Source organism: Garra rufa, chromosome 9 (assembly GCF_049309525.1).
Source record: "Garra rufa chromosome 9, GarRuf1.0, whole genome shotgun sequence".
In the NCBI taxonomy this organism is placed as follows: Eukaryota; Metazoa; Chordata; class Actinopteri; order Cypriniformes; family Cyprinidae; genus Garra; species Garra rufa.
Window position 1 is genome coordinate 79,988 of NC_133369.1, and position 22,559 is coordinate 102,546.

Consider the following 22,559-nt stretch of genomic DNA (forward strand, 5'->3'; position numbering starts at 1 on the left):
TTCTTCGGTGGCTATTTTAGTATGGTGCTGATTGTGTTATGTGTGGTGCAATTTGTACTCTGGTAATGCATCATCGTTGAAGTGCCTGTTCTGTTTTAAGTGTTGCTTTGTGCAAGGCTGATATTCATAGACTGCTGTAACAGCACTGGCTAACATTAGCTCAACATGAAGCAACATGCAGCCAAAATCTGTCCATGCACAATTTGATTAATTACGGTGTTGTGATCGTTACGCTAAACATCATTCATCATACATGACAACACCGTCCTCTAGTCGTAAAATGCCAATGTTGTCCTAGAGGGGTAAAGTTAATGAAATTCAGATTAGTTTATAAATTTAATATAAATGTAAGTGTTAATTTAAGAGTATTCTGCATAAAACAGTTGTATCTAATGACAAATGAGCATACATTTGTGTGTGCTTATAAAAGCATTCTTATTTAAATTGAGACACTGACTTGGTATTGTCCCAAATTGCACCCTAAACCCTCAAATGTGATACCCTACGATCTTTTGGACTTAACAGACATTGCGGCCATTGTAAGTCTTGAATCGTTTACCGATGGCTTTAGACAGAAATTCATTCTGCTCAGTCTGTTATTGTTTGTAAAATTCAGCATTATGACAAAATAGTTAATTTCCTTTTATTGTTTAATATTAAACATGAGTTACAATATGCATGATTAGGATTTACTGAACATAATAGATCAGTCATTATTCAAACAAACCATTTCCACAACCACCAACCATTTTAAAATGTCATCCAAACACACAAAAGTCTTTAATACTGAGGCCACACTGTTGCTGCTAGCAAAAGTCAAGATTCAATGCTTAATATTAAAGGAATAGGTAAAATTGCAAATTCACTCAGCCCCATATACTTCTAAACCATACTTGGAATACAAAAGGAGGCATATAGCACAATGTCCACACTTCTCTTCTCCATACAATGATATGGAATGAGGATGGTGCTTCTAGGGTCCAAAAATGACTAAATAACATGAGAAAAATACATAAACATTAAAACATACTACAAAAATGGTGCAACAGCTTTGTGTTTACAGTGATATCCACTTAAATATGGAACATCAAGACATTTCAAGCCAGTTTTGATGTCAGTGATGGCAAACATCATTGGTTCTTGCATGCCTTTGGGTTGTTTCTGATGTCCCATGTATGAATATGCATTTGACTGAATGAGAATGGACAAATGCAAAGGGATTTTTAACAACTTTCATTTTTGGACAAATCTCATTCTGTAAAGATTCGTCAAAAAAATCTCCTTTTGAGTTCCACAAAATAAATATAGATTTGAAAAGACATTTTTGGGTGAACAATTCTTGTAAATAGACCAAAATAGAGAAAAATAAGGTGGCTTGTCCTTGCTAATTAGCTGCCTTTAAAATGTATGCATAAATTGAAAGACAGTAATCGGTAACATTGATAATGTCAATAACGTATGAAAACATTCTAAACCTAAAAACTCAACAATGTTAAGACATTATGGAGTCCAATCACATAAGCCACTGCTCTTTCTCCTTACTGAAATGTTCCGCCCACTTCCTGGTGAGCTCCAGGTAGTGGTCTGGCTGATGGGGTTTGTAGTCCAAATACAGACGGGCCACAGTCTTCTTAGGCACAGCTCTCTCGATCTGAGTTCCTTCATGCCACTCATTAAATGACGTTACTGTGATGATATCAGGCCGTATGGACATCGCTGCCTGCAAAGAAGTCTCGTAATATCGCCCATTCACTCGGTTGCGTGAGTTGTGGTTGTTCCATGGCCGGACGGCGGTGTCCATATAACCAGGTCCAGCGCTAGGCACAAACAGCAAGTTGTTCTTGTCACAAAAAGCTTTGATTGCTTTCCAGTTCTGGTGAGAAGATCCAAAGGAAAAGCCATTAGAAGCAAAGTAGGTGTACATGCCATCAAACCCACCAGCTAGGATGTCCTGCTTGTGACGCTCCTCTACAATGAGGGCAATGAAGATGCCATCGTAAGGAGTTCCTCTGAGACTGTGAGAGCCTCTGATGGTCAGCAGCTCAGCCCAGGCCTCCGGTGGGGTAAGGTAGGAGTCGTACACATAAAAGAGTGGAAGGATCTTCCCAGTGCTAGACTTGAACCTGTAGAAAGCCCCATGATCCCCGTATCTGTGAAAAGATTTGAAGAGCGATGTGTTTATCTGTAATACAATATTATAGTACATTTAATATATGGGTTGTTGACGTGACATGGCTTTTTTACTGTCCCACAAGATAAAAATTTATATCTGGCGAAATGAGTCGGAAGTCGCAACGTTCTATTGTAAGATACGGGCCGATAATGTGGAAAAACAATGATACAAATTATTTTTCAATGTCTGTAAAGGTTTTAAACTCAACAGTTGAGAGCTGTTTTCTGTCATGTGATGACAAACATGCTTTTTCTCTGTGACTGTGAGTATGCGCAATGTTTTATTCAAATAAATACTTTAAAAACTTCCACCTGGTTTAATAGCATTTATATATGTGACCCTGGACCACAAAACCAGTCATAAGGGTAAATTTTACAAAACTGAGATGTATACATCATATGGAAGCTCAATAAATAAGCTTTCTATTGATATATGGTTGTTAGGATAAGACAATATTTGACTGAGATACATCTATTTGAAAATCTGGAATCTGAGGATGCAAAAAAATCTAAATACTGAGAAAATCCCCTTTAAAGTTCTTCAAATTAAGTTCTTAACAATGCATATTACTATTCCAAAATTACATTTTGATATATTTATAGTAGGAATTTTACAAAAAACTTCATGGAACATGATCTTTACTTAATTTCCTAATGGTTTTTGGCATAAAAGAAAAATCAATAATTTTGACCCATACAATGTATTTTTGGCTATTGCTACAAATATACCCCAGCGACTTAAGACTGGTTTTGTGGTCCAGGGTCACAAATATCATCTTAAAATGGTATAATTTTCAGCGGTTTTGAAAGGATGACAACGAAGTTTGTCTTGAAATTGTCCAAGTCATGGGGACAAATTGAAGTTAATTATAATTTAATTTTAAATAAATAGCACTATATGAAAATAAGTGTGTAACAATGAAGATAAATCTCTCCTATGCTATTTGTATATTATTAAGAGTTTTTTTCCCCTTTTCTTAATTTGTTTTTATTTAATTTTAATTTAATTTTCTTTAATTGTTCCAGGTTTGAGAAAATTGAGAACATTTTGGGCTGAAATGTCCATTCAATAAATGCATTACAAGTATGTTTCATTGTTAGTTCATCATAGTTTATAATATATATATATATATATATATATATATATATATATATATATATATATATAGTTAGAATGAACTAACAATGAAACATACTTGTAATGCATTTATTGATATACAGTCATGACTTTTCATTTTTGAGTAAACTATCCTTTTAATCTTAGTTAAACATTTGCTTATACACACACACACACACACACACACACACATATATACATATATATATATATATATATATATATATATACATATATATATATATATATACATATATATATATACATAAGTTGATCTCAATAGTAAATGTGAGGTAATAATAAACAGCTGTATTTAGTACAAATGTTAACACAGATTAATAATACCGTAAAAATCTATTGCTTATTGTTAGTTCATGCTAACTATAACCAAAATACAACATAGTGCAGTATAATAGAAGTGTTTTGTGCTTTTTGTTACGTGTCCTTGTTCTGAATGCTAGCCTCTCACAGCAGTACAGATGACTGTATTACCCGATACTCAGACCATGTAAACCTAGCACGGTTTAACGTAATGTCTTTCGTTTCAAAGCATTCCTGTTGCTAGAGAACAATTCAAGGACAAATACTATTATGATATATTTGCTAAAAAAAATGATGCCGCATGTTGCAGTCAGTAGATCATTACAGTGTTATATAGATTTACACACTGCAGCCATTGTTCTCTTGAACCGGAGTGAGCTTGCTGCAATACCATCAGGTCATGTTATACGTTCTGTTTCATGAATGATTAATGGAAGAAAAGACCTCTATTTTTAAAACACCACTCTCTTTTCTGTTCACCAGGCTGGATTGAATTTCACCCCAACTCCTGAGTTCAAAGCAACCCAGCTCATCAAGATGGAGAAGGCTAGACTGTCAGGTTTGCAGACAGGATCGCTCTGATCTTTAGTGTTGGAATGGTGCAGGAGTTATGGAGGGATTGAGGAGGTGCAACTTACTTGTCAATGATGTATTTGATGTTGTCATGCACACTGAGATCCGTCCGGCCTTTGTAGGGCTGCAGGTGAAACGCAACCTGTAAAGAATTAGAGGTAATGAAGTAAGGAATACAATTTCTAAAAGTTTCTAAATCATGCATCATTTAAACATACAGAACATCAGTCTGTGGGTAGTTGACAAATAGGCAGTAAAAATGCTTATTTTGTAAAAGACAATTTTTGAAGAAGAAATATATTTATGTAACATGAAGTCTGAACTTTGAGAAAATATAAAGGGACACTAACTTTATTTATTAATTTATTTTCATTTTTACTAAACTGTACAATAAATTTGTCCTTACTTTCTGCATCGTTCTCTTGAAGGGGTCCTGTTGTGCTTTTTACTTTTTGAATTTTAGCCAGTGTGTGGTGCGTATGTTTGGGCATAAAAAAAAAAAAAAACATCTACAAACAGTAAAAGCCTCCTTTAGTGATCCGATGTGTATTTGCAAGAAAAATAAAAACGTAAGAATCACTTGAATCTAGCTTGCACTAACAGTTGTTCAAGGAACTTGCTGCTTTGGGAAGAGGTGTGGCAGGATTGAAACGCTGTTCGCCAATTTAAACACAGTGGGATTGCTAACCAATCACAACATATTTCGTTTTTCGGAAGGCGGACCTTCATCAAACCCAAAAACAAAATAAAGACTTTGTATAAGAGCATAATAGGAGCCCTTTAAGATCTCTTCCCTGGTGGATCCATTGTCACGAGAAATTAGGGAGGTCTGGGTCCAAATGCAGGGGAGTGATTTTTAATGAAATAAATACAAATAAATAAACAAAACCAAAAGGCCAACACGGCACAACACGACTTTAAACACAAAAACTGAACAAAACAAGAAACACGATCTAGAGCACGGGTCAGGATAATCAGGAACACAGAGACAGACATCCAGAGACATAAGACAATGCAGACCTGAAGCAGGAGTGAGAAGTGAGAGTTCTTATAGACCAGATAGTGAACAGCTGTGAGTGAAATCAGTGCTAATTACAAGACAGACGTGAACAATCAGGGGAGTGCAGTGCAAGGGGAACAGCGACCTCGAGAGGCTGAGGGAAGACCCACAGCCCCGATCATGACAGTACCCCCTCCCTACGGAACGGCTCCCAGACGTTCCCAAAGTCTGGAGGGAGGAGGCACGGAGGAAGGCAACTCAGGGGGAGGGATGGCGGGCCAGGCCCGTGCAGCGCAGTCACCGCCGCGTCAGGAACAGAGAGCGCAGCCGCCTCCGCGTCAGGAACAGAGGGCGCGGTTGCCTCCGCGTCAGGAACAGAGAGCGCAGCCGCCTCCGCGTCAGGAACAGAGGGCGCGGTTGCCTCCGCGTCAGGAACAGAGGGCGCGGTTGCCTCCGCGTCAGGAACAGAGAGCGCAGCCGCCTCCGCGTCAGGAACAGAGAGCGCAGCCGCCTCCGCGTCAGGAACAGAGAGCGCAGCCGCCTCCGCGTCAGGAACAGAGAGCGCAGCCGCCTCCGCGTCAGGAACAGAGGGCGCGGCCGCCTCCGCGTCAGGAACAGAGGGCGCGGTAGCCTCCGCATCAGGAACAGAGAGCGCAGCCGCCTCCGCGTCAGGAACAGAGAGCGCAGCCGCCTCCGCGTCAGGAACAGAGGGCGCGGTTGCCTCCGCGTCAGGAACAGAGAACGCAGCCGCCTCCGCGTCAGGAACAGAGAACGCAGCCGCCTCCGCGTCAGGAACAGAGCGCAGCCGCCTCCGCGTCAGGAACAGAGAGCGCAGCCGCATCCGCGTCAGGAACAGAGGGCGCGGTTGCCTCCGCGTCAGGAACAGAGAGCGCAGCCGCCTCCGCGTCAGGAACAGAGCGCAGCCGCCTCCGCGTCAGGAACAGAGGGCGCAGCCGCCTTCGCGTCAGGAACAGAGGGCGCGGTTGCCTCCACGTCAGGAACAGAGAGCGCGGCCGCCTCCACGTCAGGAACAGAGAGCGCAGCCGCCTCCACGTGAGGAACAGAGAGCGCAGCCGCCTCCACGTGAGGAACAGAGAGCGCAGCCGCCTCCGCGTCAGGAACAGAGAGCGCAGCCGCCTCCGCGTCAGGAACAGAGAGCGCAGCCGCCTCCGCGTCAGGAACAGAGAGCGCAGCCGCCTCCGCGTCAGGAACAGAGAGCGCAGCCGCCTCCGCGTCAGGAACAGAGAGCGCAGCCGCCTCCGCGTCAGGAAGAGAGAGCGCAGCCGCCTCCGCGTGAGGAACAGAGGGCGCGGCCGCCTCCGCGTGAGGAACAGAGAGCGCAGCCGCCTCCGCGTGAGGAACAGAGAGCGCAGCCGCCTCCGCGTCAGGAACAGAGAGCGCAGCCGCCTCCGCGTCAGGAACAGAGAGCGCAGCCGCCTCCACGTGAGGAACAGAGAGCGCAGCCGCCTCCGCGTGAGGAACAGAGAGCGCAGCCGCCTCCGCGTCAGGAACAGAGAGCGCAGCCGCCTCCGCGTGAGGAACAGAGAGCGCAGCCGCCTCCGCGTCAGGAACAGAGAGCGCGGCCGCCTCCGCGTCAGGAACAGAGAGCGCAGCCGCCTCCGCGTGAGGAACAGAGAGCGCAGCCGCCTCCGCGTGAGGAACAGAGAGCGCAGCCGCCTCCACGTGAGGAACAGAGAGCGCAGCCGCCTCCGCGTCAGGAACAGAGAGCGCAGCCGCCTCCGCGTCAGGAACAGAGAGCGCAGCCGCCTCCGCGTCAGGAACAGAGAGCGCAGCCGCCTCCGCGTCAGGAACAGAGAGCGCAGCCGCCTCCGCGTCAGGAACAGAGAGCGCAGCCGCCTCCGCGTCAGGAACAGAGAGCGCAGCCGCCTCCGCGTCAGGAACAGAGAGCGCAGCCGCCTCCACGTGAGGAACAGAGAGCGCAGCCGCCTCCACGTGAGGAACAGAGAGCGCAGCCGCCTCCGCGTGAGGAACAGAGAGCGCAGCCGCCTCCGCGTCAGGAACAGAGAGCGCAGCCGCCTCCGCGTCAGGAACAGAGAGCGCAGCCGCCTCCGCGTCAGGAACAGAGAGCGCAGCCGCCTCCGCGTCAGGAACAGAGAGCGCAGCCGCCTCCACGTGAGGAACAGAGAGCGCAGCCGCCTCCACGTGAGGAACAGAGAGCGCAGCCGCCTCCGCGTCAGGAACAGAGAGCGCAGCCGCCTCCACGTCAGGAACAGAGAGCGCAGCCGCCTCCGCGTCAGGAACAGAGAGCGCAGCCGCCTCCGCGTCAGGAACAGAGAGCGCAGCCGCCTCCGCGTCAGGAACAGAGAGCGCAGCCGCCTCCGCGTCAGGAACAGAGAGCGCAGCCGCCTCCGCGTCAGGAACAGAGAGCGCGGCCGCCTCCGCGTCAGGAAGAGAGAGCGCGGCCGCCTCCGCGTGAGGAACAGAGGGCGCGGCCGCCTCCGCGTGAGGAACAGAGAGCGCGGCCGCCTCCGCGTGAGGAACAGAGAGCGCAGCCGCCTCCGCGTCAGGAACAGAGAGCGCTGCCGCCTCCGCGTCAGGAACAGAGAGCGCAGCCGCCTCCACGTGAGGAACAGAGAGCGCAGCCGCCTCCACGTGAGGAACAGAGAGCGCAGCCGCCTCCGCGTCAGGAACAGAGAGCGCAGCCGCCTCCGCGTGAGGAACAGAGAGCGCGGCCGCCTCCGCGTCAGGAACAGAGAGCGCGGCCGCCTCCACGTCAGGAACAGAGAGCGCAGCCGCCTCCGCGTGAGGAACAGAGAGCGCAGCCGCCTCCACGTGAGGAACAGAGAGCGCAGCCGCCTCCGCGTCAGGAACAGAGAGCGCAGCCGCCTCCGCGTCAGGAACAGAGAGCGCAGCCGCCTCCGCGTCAGGAACAGAGAGCGCAGCCGCCTCCGCGTCAGGAACAGAGAGCGCAGCCGCCTCCGCGTCAGGAACAGAGAGCGCAGCCGCCTCCGCGTCAGGAACAGAGAGCGCAGCCGCCTCCGCGTCAGGAACAGAGAGCGCAGCCGCCTCCGCGTCAGGAACAGAGAGCGCAGCCGCCTCCGCGTCAGGAACAGAGAGCGCAGCCGCCTCCGCGTCAGGAACAGAGAGCGCAGCCGCCTCCGCGTCAGGAACAGAGAGCGCAGCCGCCTCCGCGTCAGGAACAGAGAGCGCAGCCGCCTCCGCGTCAGGAACAGAGGGCGCGGCCGCCTCCGCGTCAGGAACAGAGAGCGCAGCCGCCTCCACGTCAGAAACAGAGAGCGCAGCCGCCTCCGCGTGAGGAACAGAGAGCGCAGCCGCCTCCACGTGAGGAACAGAGAGTGCAGCCGCCTCCGCGTCAGGAACAGAGAGCGCAGCCGCCTCCGCGTCAGAAACAGAGAGCGCAGCCGCCTCCGCGTCAGGAACAGAGAGCGCAGCCGCCTCCGCGTCAGGAACAGAGAGCGCAGCCGCCTCCGCGTCAGGAACAGAGAGCGCAGCCGCCTCCGCGTCAGGAACAGAGAGCGCAGCCGCCTCCACGTGAGGAACAGAGAGCGCAGCCGCCTCCGCGTCAGGAACAGAGAGCGCAGTCGCCTCCGCGTGAGGAACAGAGAGTGCAGCCGCCTCCGCGTCAGGAACAGAGAGCGCAGCCGCCTCCGCGTCAGGAACAGAAGGCGCGGTGAGGGCCGTGTCAGGAATAGCAACAGCGGTCGCCTCCGCGTCAGGAACAGAGAGCGCAGCCGCCTCCGCGTCAGGAACAGAGAAAGTGGACGCCGCCGCCTTCCCGCGAAACACCGTCTCCACCCCCACCGCAAAGCAGGGGCGCTTCCGCATAGCCTCTGCGATACGGGCATCCACCGCCAGGCAGGCGTAGATGTACTCAAAATGTGCGGCCGACGCCGCCTCGAAAGACATCCCCTCCGTCTTGGGAGCAGAGGGAGTGGTCGCCGCCCCCAAGCGGGGAACTGTCGCCTCAAAAAAAATTCTCCCCGCTGGACCCATCTTTGAGGTCTGCATTCTGTCACGTTGGAGTAAGGGAGGTCTGGGTCCAAATGCAGGGGAGTGATTTTTAATTAAATAAATACAAATAAATAAACAAAACCAAAAGGCCAACACGGCACAACACGACTTTAAACACAAAAACTGAACAAAACAAGAAACACGATCTAGAGCACGGGTCAGGATAATCAGGAACACAGAGACAGACATCCAGAGACACAAGACAATGCAGACCTGAAGCAGGAGTGAGAAGTGAGAGTTCTTATAGACCAGATAGTGAACAGCTGTGAGTGAAATCAGTGCTAATTACAAGACAGACGTGAACAATCAGGGGAGTGCAGTGCAAGGGGAACAGCGACCTCGAGAGGCTGAGGGAAGACCCACAGCCCCGATCATGACATCCATGTTAATTTTCTGTCTATATTTCTGGGTCCTCTCTCTTCCACTAATTTCTCTCCCTCAATTCTTTCTGTTTCAAAAACAAAAGTACCACATTGTATACTTATTTTCATTAAACTTTATAAAACAAACATCTTATTGCATTTAAGAAAACTGAAAATTGTCAAAAAAGAAGAAAAAATTGTTATTATTTAACAAATTAAATTAAATCTTATTTAGTTATTTAGAATCGTTTTAAAGAGACCAAGGGACCACAAAATGGAACACTTTTGTAGTGGTTCCAAAATACTGAAATATTTGAACAATTCTAAGACAAAAGTTTACCATGTGCATGTCATGGACTTTACAAGGGATTCAGTAACCTGATAATGAATAAAGTCCTTCAACTAATTAAAGTTTTTTTCTGGAATTGGGTGATTTAAAATGAGGATATGGTGTCACATCAGAGGACACGGTTTTCAGGGAACAAAATATATCAAGTGCCTACGCTTTCGGAAATAAATGGATAAAAAAAAATGAAAATAAAAGTTGCAATTTATTGAAACATGCTTGAGACTTTCACTCCACAGGACAATTTTGAGATTTGTTTAAAAAAAAAAAGAATCTAGAGAGTTAACAGGCTCTGAATCACATAACACTCGCGCATGTGGAAGAAAAACGGACAGTGTTCTTCTCCAGATGACATAATTCAGTGGAAAATTAAAAGAAATTGTATTAAGAACATGTGAGAATAACCATCTGTTCTCAGATGCGATAATAACAAGAGCACATCCTCTTCTCTCTAGAAATACTCTTATCTGTGTTTGTTTATACTGGTTTTCGAAACAGCACCACTGCTCTCGTCCTTTTGTGCAACAGCAACTGCTCCGGGGCACATGATGTAATGCTAAAATCTTATCGGACGGCTGTGTTTTCGCTTTGCGAAACTAAAAAGATTTGTCTGACTGGTTGTTAAAAATACATTCGCTTTTTCGGGTGCGCGAATGTTCGCGGTCTATGTGGAAGCATCAATAGGAATCTGTTTATTCCAGCGCGTCATCGAGTGCGATATTCGCTTCGCCTTTTCGCGCTCAGTGTGGAAAGGCCTTAACACTGCAGCTTGTCCATGTAGGATAAACAAAATTGTAACTATTTACTGCATTTTAAATAACTACAATCTTAATTATATTATTTTTCTCTTGTGAGACAGTAAAAATGCCATGTCATGTCAACGACCCACATATACCTGTAATGCATATTTTAATAATGATACAGAAGTGGGCATACAAATGCAATGAATAAGTAACTGGACACATAAATCACACTAAAATGTGAAAATGTCACTGCATTACATGCAAAAAAATATCAAAACAAGTTTCATCTGATCAAATAAACACTGCTGAAGAACTTTTGTGCTGGTGAGTTAATGATTTTTAGTAGTACTAGTAGAAATAGTAGTAGTAGTTTTGCCTCAAGAAACTTTGCTTATTATTTAGTAAGGTAGTTTTTACGTTTAGCTATGAGGTAAGATTAAGTGATCTAAAATATGATTACCCAGAATAAGGCATTAATACGTGCTTTGTAAGTACTATCAAACAGCCAATATGCTACTGTCAGTATGCATGCTAATAAGCAACTAGAACAGTGAGAATTGCTCCCTAAATGTGTTACGCTATTTTTTTTTTCACAACAGTTCTCAAGTTCACAATGAACTGGAGGTGAAGATTATCTGCGAATGGGTAATTCATTACCCATGTATCAGACATCCTGAACATATTGCTTTATTCTGCTGTAACACCTTTGTAAGGTGGCTGACAGATGACTTTTTCAAAGTCCCAGAAACATGGTAACTTAAGACACAGACGTGTCATGTTGAATACTCCGAGGAGACAGACCCTCTCTAGTTCAGTGACAGTGACATGCACATGGATGATTGAACTGCAAAGCCCTCGGGGCCTCGAAAGAGAAAAGCCAAGCACAAACACCCACCATTTTTCCACACCGCCAATCCAGAAGGTCTTTATAAACTGTTTCCATGGCAACCTGCATTTAGCGACGCAGCTCTGTCTGTCATGGGCAGTCACACACACTTTGGACGTGAACATCCACACTACACCAGTCATTTGAGAGGGAGGTTGCTGATAATACAAATTACAGGTGCTCGACACCCGAAAATTTCCATTGTACTTCCAGGCAATAACTGGTTACAACCACACCGATTGCTATAGTAATGACAGTGAATGGTAGTCACTGTAGAAAGAAATGATGGAAAGAAAAAAAGCATCTGCTCATGTTCATTGTTACAACTCAAAACTAAAAAGATGACAAACTCAGACTATTCACCACTTAGTGAATAGCACACTATACATATTTTTTCTTTAGTTTCAAACAACTAAAAAGATTCAGATATGGCAAAAATCTGGTTTGTGATGCCTGTCTTAAAGGAGTCGTATTACGTTCTTTTACAAAGTCTTTATTTTGTTTTGGGGGTGCACTAGAACATGCTTTCATTTCGAAAAACACATTATTTTTCACATAATTTACATTATTACAATAGCTTTCTCCCCTGGCTGGCACAAATGGCTCGATTAGTTCCAGGTTTGAAGAAGGCCCACTTTCTGAAAAGTGAAATGTGTTGTGATTGGTTAGCAGTCCGACTGCGTTGCAATTGGCGAACAGCTTAGACAGCGTTTCAGTCCTCCCACGCCCTTCCCAGCAACTTCAAGCAGCAAGTTCCATGTACAACTGCGCAAGCTAGATTAAAGTGATTCTTACGTTTTAAATATGGATATTTTTCTTACAAAAACACATCGGATCGCTAAAGGAGGCTTTCACTGACCCCACCCCCGGAGCCATGTGAGGCACTTTTTATTACGGATCGACTAGTTTTGTCTGATGGAGAGAAACACCAGTCTATGCCGTTCTAAAGCTTGGGAGTGGCAGGATTATTTTTAATATAACTCCGATTGCATTTGTCTGTATAAGTTATATACACCTAGGATGCATAGAGGATGAGTAAATAATATGCTACAGTAGTGTTGGTTCTATCATCAGCCTGCGAGATCGCGATACACTATATTATCATTATTGTGCAAATTTTTACAATTATTTACATGCCCTAAACCAGCTCCAGCATAAGGCTTTCGGCCCTCTATAACACCAGGGCTCTCAAGTCTCACGCATTCACCGTGAGACACACGCATTTCAACCAGTTCACACGCTCTCACGCCATCTCTTGTATTATTTCTCATGCTGAAAAGTAAGGGATAACTTGTCCCGCTATATGGTGTTAATGGATGAGGTGCAGGCTTTGCAGAGAGAAGTACTCTGCCAAGCTCATAGCTGTCTTGAGAGTTAAATGGCACCTACCAGCCAAAAGAATAGAATTTGCTGTTTTCTGGTATATTACGTGATCCCGCTACAATGACGTTCGTCACTAGGCAACGTAGACGCGCACATCCGTGACAAGGCCAGCGGTGGAATCGTTGCGGGGCTGCCTCTTTCTCTCGCAGTGGAAGCGTTTAGTACAGTTGAGGAGGTGGTGGCGTTGCGGTCTCGGATCGGACGTTGCCATTTGTATTTACTAGAAACTAAATAAATGCAGCAGGGTTTTTCATAGTTATTTTTATTTTATTTTTTTGTCATTTTACGATTCCTAGACAAAATCACTTGCCTGTGATCAAAGATAGTGAGAACTGATGTTGGGGATTATAGCCAAATTTGTGCAAAATTATTAGCTCTTCAACATCTTTAACTAATTGTGGGCCTGAAATTAAGGAAAAGACAGACAAATTCATCCAAATAAAATAGATTGTTTTATATATTTCAAAACACAAATGTATCAACATTGTTGGGAAGGTTATTTTGGAAATAGGCTGTAATAGGCTACAGATTAAATTTCCCTACTGTATTTAAAATGTAATTTAAAAGTAGTGTAACTATTTCAATTGCTTCAGAGGTAAAGTAACATTGCATTTGATTACTAAATTTCTAAGGAATGTTTTCAACTGTTAATCCTTTTAAAAACCTTTTAAGCAGGCAGGTTTACCTTACAGTAGCACTCAACACTAATTACTGTCAATTTTACAAAATCCTTCATTACTTGAATTAAGATTATAATAATTTAATTTTAAAGCACAGCCACCACAAAATCTTTAGCACCTCTGTTTAACTCCTGAAACATTGGTGTCTCTTATTTTAAAGCAGTCAATGCGATTTGGGAAATAAATCAATCAAAATATTTACATGTAACCCACTTTGTAATTGTAAACATTTTTAAAAGTAACTGTAATTGAACTATATTTGTTATTTCTCAGTAACTGTAACAGATTAGTTAAATGTCATTTTTAATTAAATTACATAATTCAGTTACATGTAACTAATTACTCTAGCTAAGTTCAAGCCCCTACCACTGTCATCAAGGCATCAAAGTGTGCAATAAACACTTGAAATACAAAATGACATTAGTAAGCTGAAATATGTACCCTCTCTCTTTCACAAACACACACACAGATTGACATACATGCCATGAGCAAGTTCTGCAATCCTCCTGTATGTTTACAGTATGTGCATTGAGCACTGCTGTTTAGTTTGCTCGTTTGGGGCCAAATTTCTTTTTTCTACTTTTGATACATATGCATTTTTGAAATATTTAAAACATTTTATTTTTATGAATTTGACTTATCAGATCTACCAGTTGTTATTTTTTTTATTTTGTGCTGGTTAATTATGAACAATAGATAGTTGAACTTTTACCAAAAACTGGAGAGAATTGCGTGGGGCCGAGGGGCCGCTGCTGCAAATATTTGAGTGGCTCCTCCCCTAACAGATAAAATCTCACTGATAACACACACGTCAATGGCGCAGCTTCAGCACGGCTACCGGAGCAGTTTGTGGACACTTAAGTCAATGCTCACGCCCTGCGGCTCGCTGAAGCATCCCAGAAATGGCTTGAATGATTGAATGATATTCTAATGGGCCGCATTGTGACATTATAGCATCCAGAAAATAAACACTGTAGTCCAAATAACCGTTCGTTGTAGTTCTTGAAAAGCAGTTTTTAAAAACTAAATATCTCCCTTTAGAGTGGACTCTGAGATTTGTAACTTTGTAGATGTTTTTTTATGCCCAAACATACACACCACACACTGACTAAAATTCACAAAGTGAAAAAGCATAATAGGACTATTTTAAGTCTCTTTCTCTGCCTTCTCATTATTCATGCTACATGACAGGGGAACATGTTCTGTTGAATTGTGAGTTTGCTTTGACACATTTTTGCAAATCAGAGGTGTCAATTTCCTGCTGAAATCTCTTATGCACTTCATCTGACAGCCATGTACAAAAAGTCTCTTTAAAAAAAAATTAAACATGAAATGCAAATGAGATTAACATTTCTACTTAAGGAAAAAAACATGCAGTGCTTTGATGGTTGGAAAGATTTAAACACACTCAGAAAAACTCAAGTACTAATAAATCCTGTTTGATTTCAATGGCTGAATGTGTCTGTACAGAACAGGCATGGCCTTGAGCGTGGTTATAAAGATACAGCGGTTGTTGTATAAGCACTGGCATGACATAAGTCCACTCTCTCAGGCTATAAGCTTTGCTGTGCCCTTGTGACACCAAGATAAAGCTGAAATGCCAACAAAACAATTGTAAATCAATGTTACAAGGTGGGCTGGTTAAGAAAATAGACTGCACAGACAGTCTCTCTCGAAAAAGGCAAATCACAGCACAAAGAACAAAAAAATAAATCAACAAGCTAGCTGACAGTGCACCCTTAGGACAGAGTGCAGCCTCAAATATGGCATTCACAGCACATAGACAGGTTCTCTAAGGTTTGCTGGAAGGCAAAGTGTCTAAGTCACATCAGTTGACCATAGGGGTGCCTCAGGGTTCAGTAGTTGGCTCCTTACATTTCTTATTATACAGAACACATTAGACTCAATCAAACATGTACACCATCTTGACAACCTCACAGTCTTCAGCATTTAGCTGTGCCAGCCTTTCTGTCATCTCAGCCAGGATGAAGCAACAACACCAGCTCAGTCTCGCAAAAACAGAACTGGGCTCAACAACACCTAATTTCCCTGTTTGTTGGAACTGCAGACTTATTATTTTGTTACAATGCAAGTAATAATCTGCTTTCAAAGTTCAATGATCAAGTTACAATCAAAGGTAACACTGTATTTTAAGGGGTCCTTGTTGCACGTTACATGTACTTACCATTCTAATAACAATAAATTATGCAATCCCAACCCTGACCATATAGTAAATACTTGCACTTAATTAATGGAACTCAGTACTTAATTGTATTATTATACTGTAACAAGGAAACCTTAAAATAAAGTAAACCCAATAAATTTGTGTTTGCTAATTAGCAGATTGGAAACATGGAAAATCTGACACAACTGCAGTAAGAGTCTTACATTTAAAGAGGTCACAACTGAAGAGCACAACATTTTAAAATTATTTTAGAAAACTGAATGCATTTGAACTGCACCAATGCTACGATAAAAAAAGAAAAGATTTTGTTGTTTCAAACAAACATAATACGTTAAAGAAAAACAAAAATGTTTATGTTTATTATTACTATTTTTCATTAAGAAATATATTAGCAATATCTGCAATTAGAATATTTGGGAGGAAAATACAGTATTTGGTGAACACCTGACTTTAAAGGAGTAGCTCACTTCCAGAACAAAAATTTACAGGTTCTTCTAACTTCACCGATTAGACTGAACACAAAAAAGAAACTTATTGAAAGCAATTTATTCTGAAAAAAAAAAAAAAAAAAAAGTCTAGAGATATGCTAACTAGAGCTGCAGAGCTGTCCACTTCAGACATATTTGTGGGTTTTTGGCTGCTTTGAAAGGAATAGTCACTGCTCCATATGGAGGACTCTGTTAGGGGACTAGAGGGGGTAGTCATCCATATGGATTATTTAAATATTTTCAGCATCATAACATAAATACTCTTGCAAACAATTGGTGATGCACAACAGAGCCTTGCAGACAAGAAAATCTTCACTCCTTAAGAACTTTTATTCATCTCAGTCCTTGTTAACTTTAATTTTCTCTAAATTGACCAATGCTGCAATTGATTAAGTCAAGAAATTCTAAAGGTGACATATCATGAAAATCTAACTTTTTCCATGTTTAAGTGCTATAACCGGGTCCCTGGTGCATCTAGGAACCTAGAAAACGTGAAAAATAACAACCCAGTAATTTTTTTTTGGTAGGCCTTTCTCTGCAAGCTTGTGAAAAAAAAACAAAAAAACACAAGCTTAAATTTCACTCCCCCCATGACGTAGACATTAATGACGTTAATCATCAAGTTCACTCCCACGGAGCCACCACTGTGTTTTCACAAGGGACAATGGTGTACCAGTTTTAATGCCATGGTGAAAGTTCAAGCAAGGCATGTTAATGGTTCTGTCTTTGCACAGAACACTATTTAGATATTACGCTGCTGCCACACAGATCTAATGTAAACATACGATTTATTTCCTTTACCGTCACAGACACACTTGAGTTACTGTTTTTAACATCAACTTGTGTGTATTTCACAGTTTAAGCGCAATAAGACATGAAAGAAAACTTAGTTTAGTACTCACATGCCCTGTGACAGATGTTTTTTGAGAGTATCTGAGGTAGAAGCTGTGAAGGCACAGCCCTATTCTGGAAAAGGGGTTGGGGAGCAGCAGCTCATTTGCATTTAAAGAGTCATGCACAAAACAGCGTGCTTCTGTTTTCACTCGGGCATTTTCAAAATGCTACAAAAAACAGAATTTGTCTGTAAAACTTTACAGACACATTCTAGGACACCTGAGACTTATTTTACATATTGCAAAAAGGGGCATAAATGTATCCTTTAAGGACTGAAATTAGTGTTGGATATGGGCAACTAAAAAGTAAATATTTTACCCAATCTAGCTCTAATTGTGGGTGAAAAACTGCATCAAGAGTTGTAGCTAATGACAGTGAAAGTGCTGAAATGCCCAGGGCTGCATTTCCCAAAAGCGCTGTAAGCCTAAGTACATCGTAGACCCATTGAAACCAATGGAGCTATGATCAACTTAGCCTTACAATGCTTTTGGAAAATGCAGCCTTGAGACATACTAGCCTCTAAGCTTACTGCTAGCATAAACTTACAGCCACAAGTAGAGTGAAAATGAATTGAACGTGTTAATCAGCAAGATATTTGTCATTTGAGATACATTATTTAAAAAAGAAAACTAAAATTATAAAGGCAAGGCACCAATACATTGACACCTGGAATTGTAGAAGAGCTCAGTGTGGTTTTGAGAACTGTCATCGTCATTGCCAAACATAAAGCCCAGACTCCAACACTATCAATTGTGACCTGAACCACAAAACCAGTCATGTGTCAATTTTTTCGAAATTGAGATTTATACATCACCTGAAAGCTAAATGAATAATCTTTCCATTGATGTATGGTTTGTTAAGATAGGACAATATTTGTTGAAGATACAACTATTTGAATATCTGGTATCTGAAGGTGCAAAAAAATCTAAATACTGAGAAAATCGTCTTTAAAGTTGTCCAAATGAAGTTCTTAGCAATGCATATTACTATTCAAAAAATAAGTATTAAAATATTTAGGGTAGGAAATTTACAAAATATCTTCATGGAACATGATCTTTACTTGAAAGAAAAATCGATAATTCTGACCCATGCTTTGTATTTTTGGCTATTGCTACAAATATATGTGCTACTTATGACTGGTTTTGTGGTCCAGGGTCACAATTCTGATGGGAAACGAAGCAGTGAAGAGATACACTTCATTCCATCCCACTGCCAAAGCAGCCACTGGGAGCATTCATGAATGAGTACAAATGACTGGTATTGCTTTCTGTTTCCAAACTAATTCAAATCATTTGATTCAAAGATCGCCTTGCAATACAGCCCCTTGTGTATTTCAAGACTCAAAACTACATCTGCGCCACAGAATGCTATGCTTTGTTTACCCAAAACAGAACAGCTGAACAAGTCAAGGGGTTTGGGAAACAGCACATTTTGCACATTCCTTTACTGATAAAGAACATACTCACAAAGCTGTTTAAAAATGAAAAGTCCCAATGTTACGGCTAAAATTCAACCATTCCCTGACACATGGCAAGAAAACATACACTTGTACACTGACAACATGACAGTAATCACAGGCATGGTGTTACAGACTTGCTTCTCTCGACACCAGGGGATTCTGAGCTTATAAAACATGATGGACAAAGAGGCCTAGTAACAGCTCTGAGCCTGAGCTCCTCTTGTCAGGCAGTAATGGTGAACACAGCTATAGGCAGTAAACACAAAGACTTATGCAACCACTAGTGAGCTCAAGAAAGTTTAAATCAGTGGCTCATCCACAAGAGCACAAACAATTCAGCTGTTGCAACAAAACTGAAAACCTTTTTTTAGTGCCTACCTACTATTTTTAGCTGACTTTTTAAAGGCATATTTCTGATCATATGCAAAATCATATTTACTTTCTTTATACAGAATCTGATAAGTTACAAAATAAGATATAAAATCAAACTTATCTCCTGACATTTGATGTCATATGCAATACAGAACCAAGGTCTTTATAAGATGTATTATAACAGGCTATATATTTGTTTTGTTTTTTTACATTGAAGTCATGTCTACCATTCACCTTTACAGTTTAAGGTGAACACCTTTAGAATAACATGCACTGATTTTAAGGTATCAGGTTAGGGTCACCAAATTGTCATGAAATGACATATCCACATAAATATAAGCTCACAGAAAAAGAAAAAAACATGCAAAAAAGGAATATTTAGGGGTACAACAGCTTGTCGCTGTGGCATCTTAAATGGACATCCTTGTATCTGAAGGTTTATAAAAGATTCCCATATGGATACTAATCTAAAGCAAAGGGTTTACAAACCCCTGGGGATTGTGAGAGAACTGCAGGGGGTTAGCAAGTTGATAAAACAGTACTTATCATTAAAAAATAATAAATGAGGCAGCACAGTTAATCAATAAATCTGAAATAGCAATATATATTTTAAAAACAGAATTATCAAGTAAAAGACTGCAATCTAAAGAAGTTGTATAGTTAAAAGAAAGTACCCATATTTGACCCTGGACCACAAAACCAGTCATAAGATTACATTTTTTGAAATTGAGATTTATATAAGCTTTCCACAGTCCCAAAAACAAAGGTGCTTCACGATGCCATAGAAGAACCCTTTTTGTCTAAGTGGTACCATAAAGAACCTTTAATGTCTGAAGAACCTTTCTGTTTCACAAAAGGTTCCTTGTGGCAAAAGAAGGTTCTTCAGATTATAAAAAGGTAAGAAAGAGATGGTTCTTTAAAGAACCTTTGACTGCATGGTTCTTTGTAGAACCAAAAATTGTTCTTCTATGGCATCGCTGTGAAGAACCTTTTAAAGCACCTTTATTTTTAAGAGTGTACAAGCGTTTGTTAGGATAGGACAATATTTGGCCGAGATACTATTTGTAATCTTTTAAAGACTTTAAAGTTGTCCAAACTAAATTTCTTATCAATGCATATTGCTAATCAAAAATTAAGTTTTGACATATTTATGCTAGAAAATTTACAAAATGTTTTCATGGAACATGATCTTTAATTAAAATCCTAATTATTTTAGCATAAAGGAAAAATCGATAATTTTGACCCATACAATGTATTTTTGGCTATTGCTACAAATATACTTATGCGACTTAAGACTGGTTTTGTGGTCCAGGTTCACATATAGTTGTGCTGCTTGTTTCAGAGTGAAGAGCAGCACTGTGTTTAAGCATTTGGGAATGCAATGTGTGCTATGTTAATTTATTTACATTTACACATAACTACAACTACCTGACATTTACGGAATTTCACCAAAATAAAAACTTCATGATCATGTTAAAAGGGCATAAACACTGGGAATTTGTACTGTCCCTTGTTGGTTGGTTCTTGTAAAGATTAAAGTCAAGTATAAACACACTTAAAAGTAAGTGTTTCCATTAGTAGTAGAGTCTTTGTTCTTTGTGTTTGGATTTCCCAACAGTAACAACATGAAACATGTTCCTATAATAGAAAGTGTAAGGAAGTAAGCAATATTATATACAATATAAAACACTAGCATTAATTGTATGTTATGTGACTTCAAAGAACCAGTGTTAAGTGATAGAAATAATAATTAATAGTATATTAGTACCTACTCTAAGGTACTAATATATACATTTTCAGAGTAGATAAGACACAAAGTTGTCCATTTAAAGGTGCTGCCTGTCTGACAAGCTGCTGTACCCCTAAAGGTACATATTTTGCACCGTTTTCTAACAGAGTTTAAGACAAATACATCAGAATAAAACTTTATAAACCAAGTGTTTGTGTAAGCAGATAATTTGATGGATCTCTCACCAGTTACCTTGATACTGTGTCTATGGGCAGCGTCCATTACAGCTGGCACTAGATCCTCTGTGGGTTTGCCATGTTCATCTGCCACACCAGGAGGATACCAGGACAGGACCACCACACCTGGCATCAAAAGTGGAAATGCATTGCTCTACAGAAACCATTTTGTCTCTTTTAAGGTTGTTAATGAAAAACAACCATCTACATGGTATTATAATAGCCAAAGAAACATAACTATAATAAATGACAAGCACAATTCATCAAATTGTATCTTGGCCGTAAAACCTGCAGCCGCAGCTTCGATTTGCGCCATGTGGGATTCAATGACATCTGGATCTCTGGAGCTGTAGGGTCCCAGTTCTGGGTAATAACTGGACGCAATGTCGTCTGGAGGATTGTGTCGTCCTTTAGGGTGACTGGCAGCTATTTTGGGGTCCCAGTGAGGTACCAGTACATGGTCCCAGTGTATATAACTACCATCCATCTGCGGCGAGCCATACCATAAGTAATAGAAGATGTGAATGTCATAGAATATGCTGTGGTCGGGGCCAGAGTTGGAGAACACTATTTTGGTGTCACTGCCCCCAACACCATTCTGACCAGCAGATTCAGCAACGTGATTGGGTCTCTGGTCCATACGCTCTCCAACCAAAGGCATCAACTCCATTCCTGGAGCAAGATCCGAGAAGCCATCAGTGGGTTTGAGGGTTCGTAGGCCCATCATAGTACCAAAAATGAACAAAGTGAACAACAGAAGAGCCACGCACGCTTTCCTGCGTAACCTGTTCATGGTCGCTGTCCGTGGTGCTGGAAACGACAGTTCAGATAGAGGTCAGAATGATCGAGGCCTCCAAAAGTGTGTTATGAAATGCTTGCGTTCCATCTCCAATTCCAGATTGCCTTTATCAGACTTGCATTTGGCACTCTGGATTGGTCGCTTAGTCCTTGTCAGGAAGCCATTATCTTTATTGCATTAGCAAATTCTAAAGATTTGGACAAATATGCTTTGATCATGCAACTAAGATATTAAGCTGACAAACAAGCCCGCAATATTTATCACGGCATATTCATAGCCTGACAGAGCATGCTATATTTCTAACTCAACAGTGCATAGATTTGTTTTTGCTAAGCCGGTTGAATTCGACGGAAAAGCGTCCATGCAATCATGCATTTATCACATGCACCAGTACATCCGTCTCCATCGCTTCATTTGCGCTGTTTCCCACTTGCAAACTGAACGCCGTCTTCTCTCTCGTGTTCTCCCAAGCGTGGAGCTTTATTCCAATCCTTTTGCGCAGTGTAAAACACTTTCACATCAGATGCACTGGCTTTGTGAATGCATCGGCTGATTTCTGTTCCTCTGTCGCCAGTGTGCTCATGATAAATCATCTCTTGTTACTGGAAGGTGGAGTCTCGTGGGTTTGTCACCATGCACGCATGCTCAAACAAGGACACTGGCTGTGTTCGCATTTGAATGATGCTGGCTGCATACTAAGCAGTATATACTGAATACTGCATACTATGTTTTTGAAAGCGTAGAATGTAAAACAATGAAATAATATATTTCTCAATAAGTACTATGGTATACTTTTGTTAGCTCTTAATAGTGTTTGCATT

General features: G+C 42.1%; 1 protein-coding gene across 1 annotated transcript; it reads right to left on the bottom strand.

The window, feature by feature from the left end:
- Positions 1–629: 629 nt before the first annotated feature.
- Positions 630–22,323, bottom strand: maneal (mannosidase endo-alpha like). Its single transcript, XM_073847358.1, has 4 exons — positions 21,228–22,323; positions 20,956–21,065; positions 4,249–4,325; positions 630–2,150 (listed from the first exon to the last, which is right to left on the bottom strand). Exons 1-4 carry the CDS (start codon positions 21,730–21,732, stop codon positions 1,514–1,516), a joined length of 1,329 nt encoding a protein of 442 aa, XP_073703459.1. The 5' UTR covers positions 21,733–22,323; the 3' UTR covers positions 630–1,513.
- Between the last annotated feature and the right edge of the window lie 236 nt (positions 22,324–22,559).

Excerpts from the sequence above, each read along its gene's own strand:
- maneal (XM_073847358.1), bottom strand. The coding sequence starts at position 21,732 with ATGAACAGGTTACGCAGGAAAGCGTGCGTGGCTCTTCTGTTGTTCACT. Across the intron at positions 4,326-20,955 it reads CCCATAGACACAGTATCAAG|GTTGCGTTTCACCTGCAGCC; the intron begins GTAACTGGTGAG and ends AATTCTTTACAG. Across the intron at positions 2,151-4,248 it reads ATCAAATACATCATTGACAA|ATACGGGGATCATGGGGCTT; the intron begins GTAAGTTGCACC and ends ATCTTTTCACAG.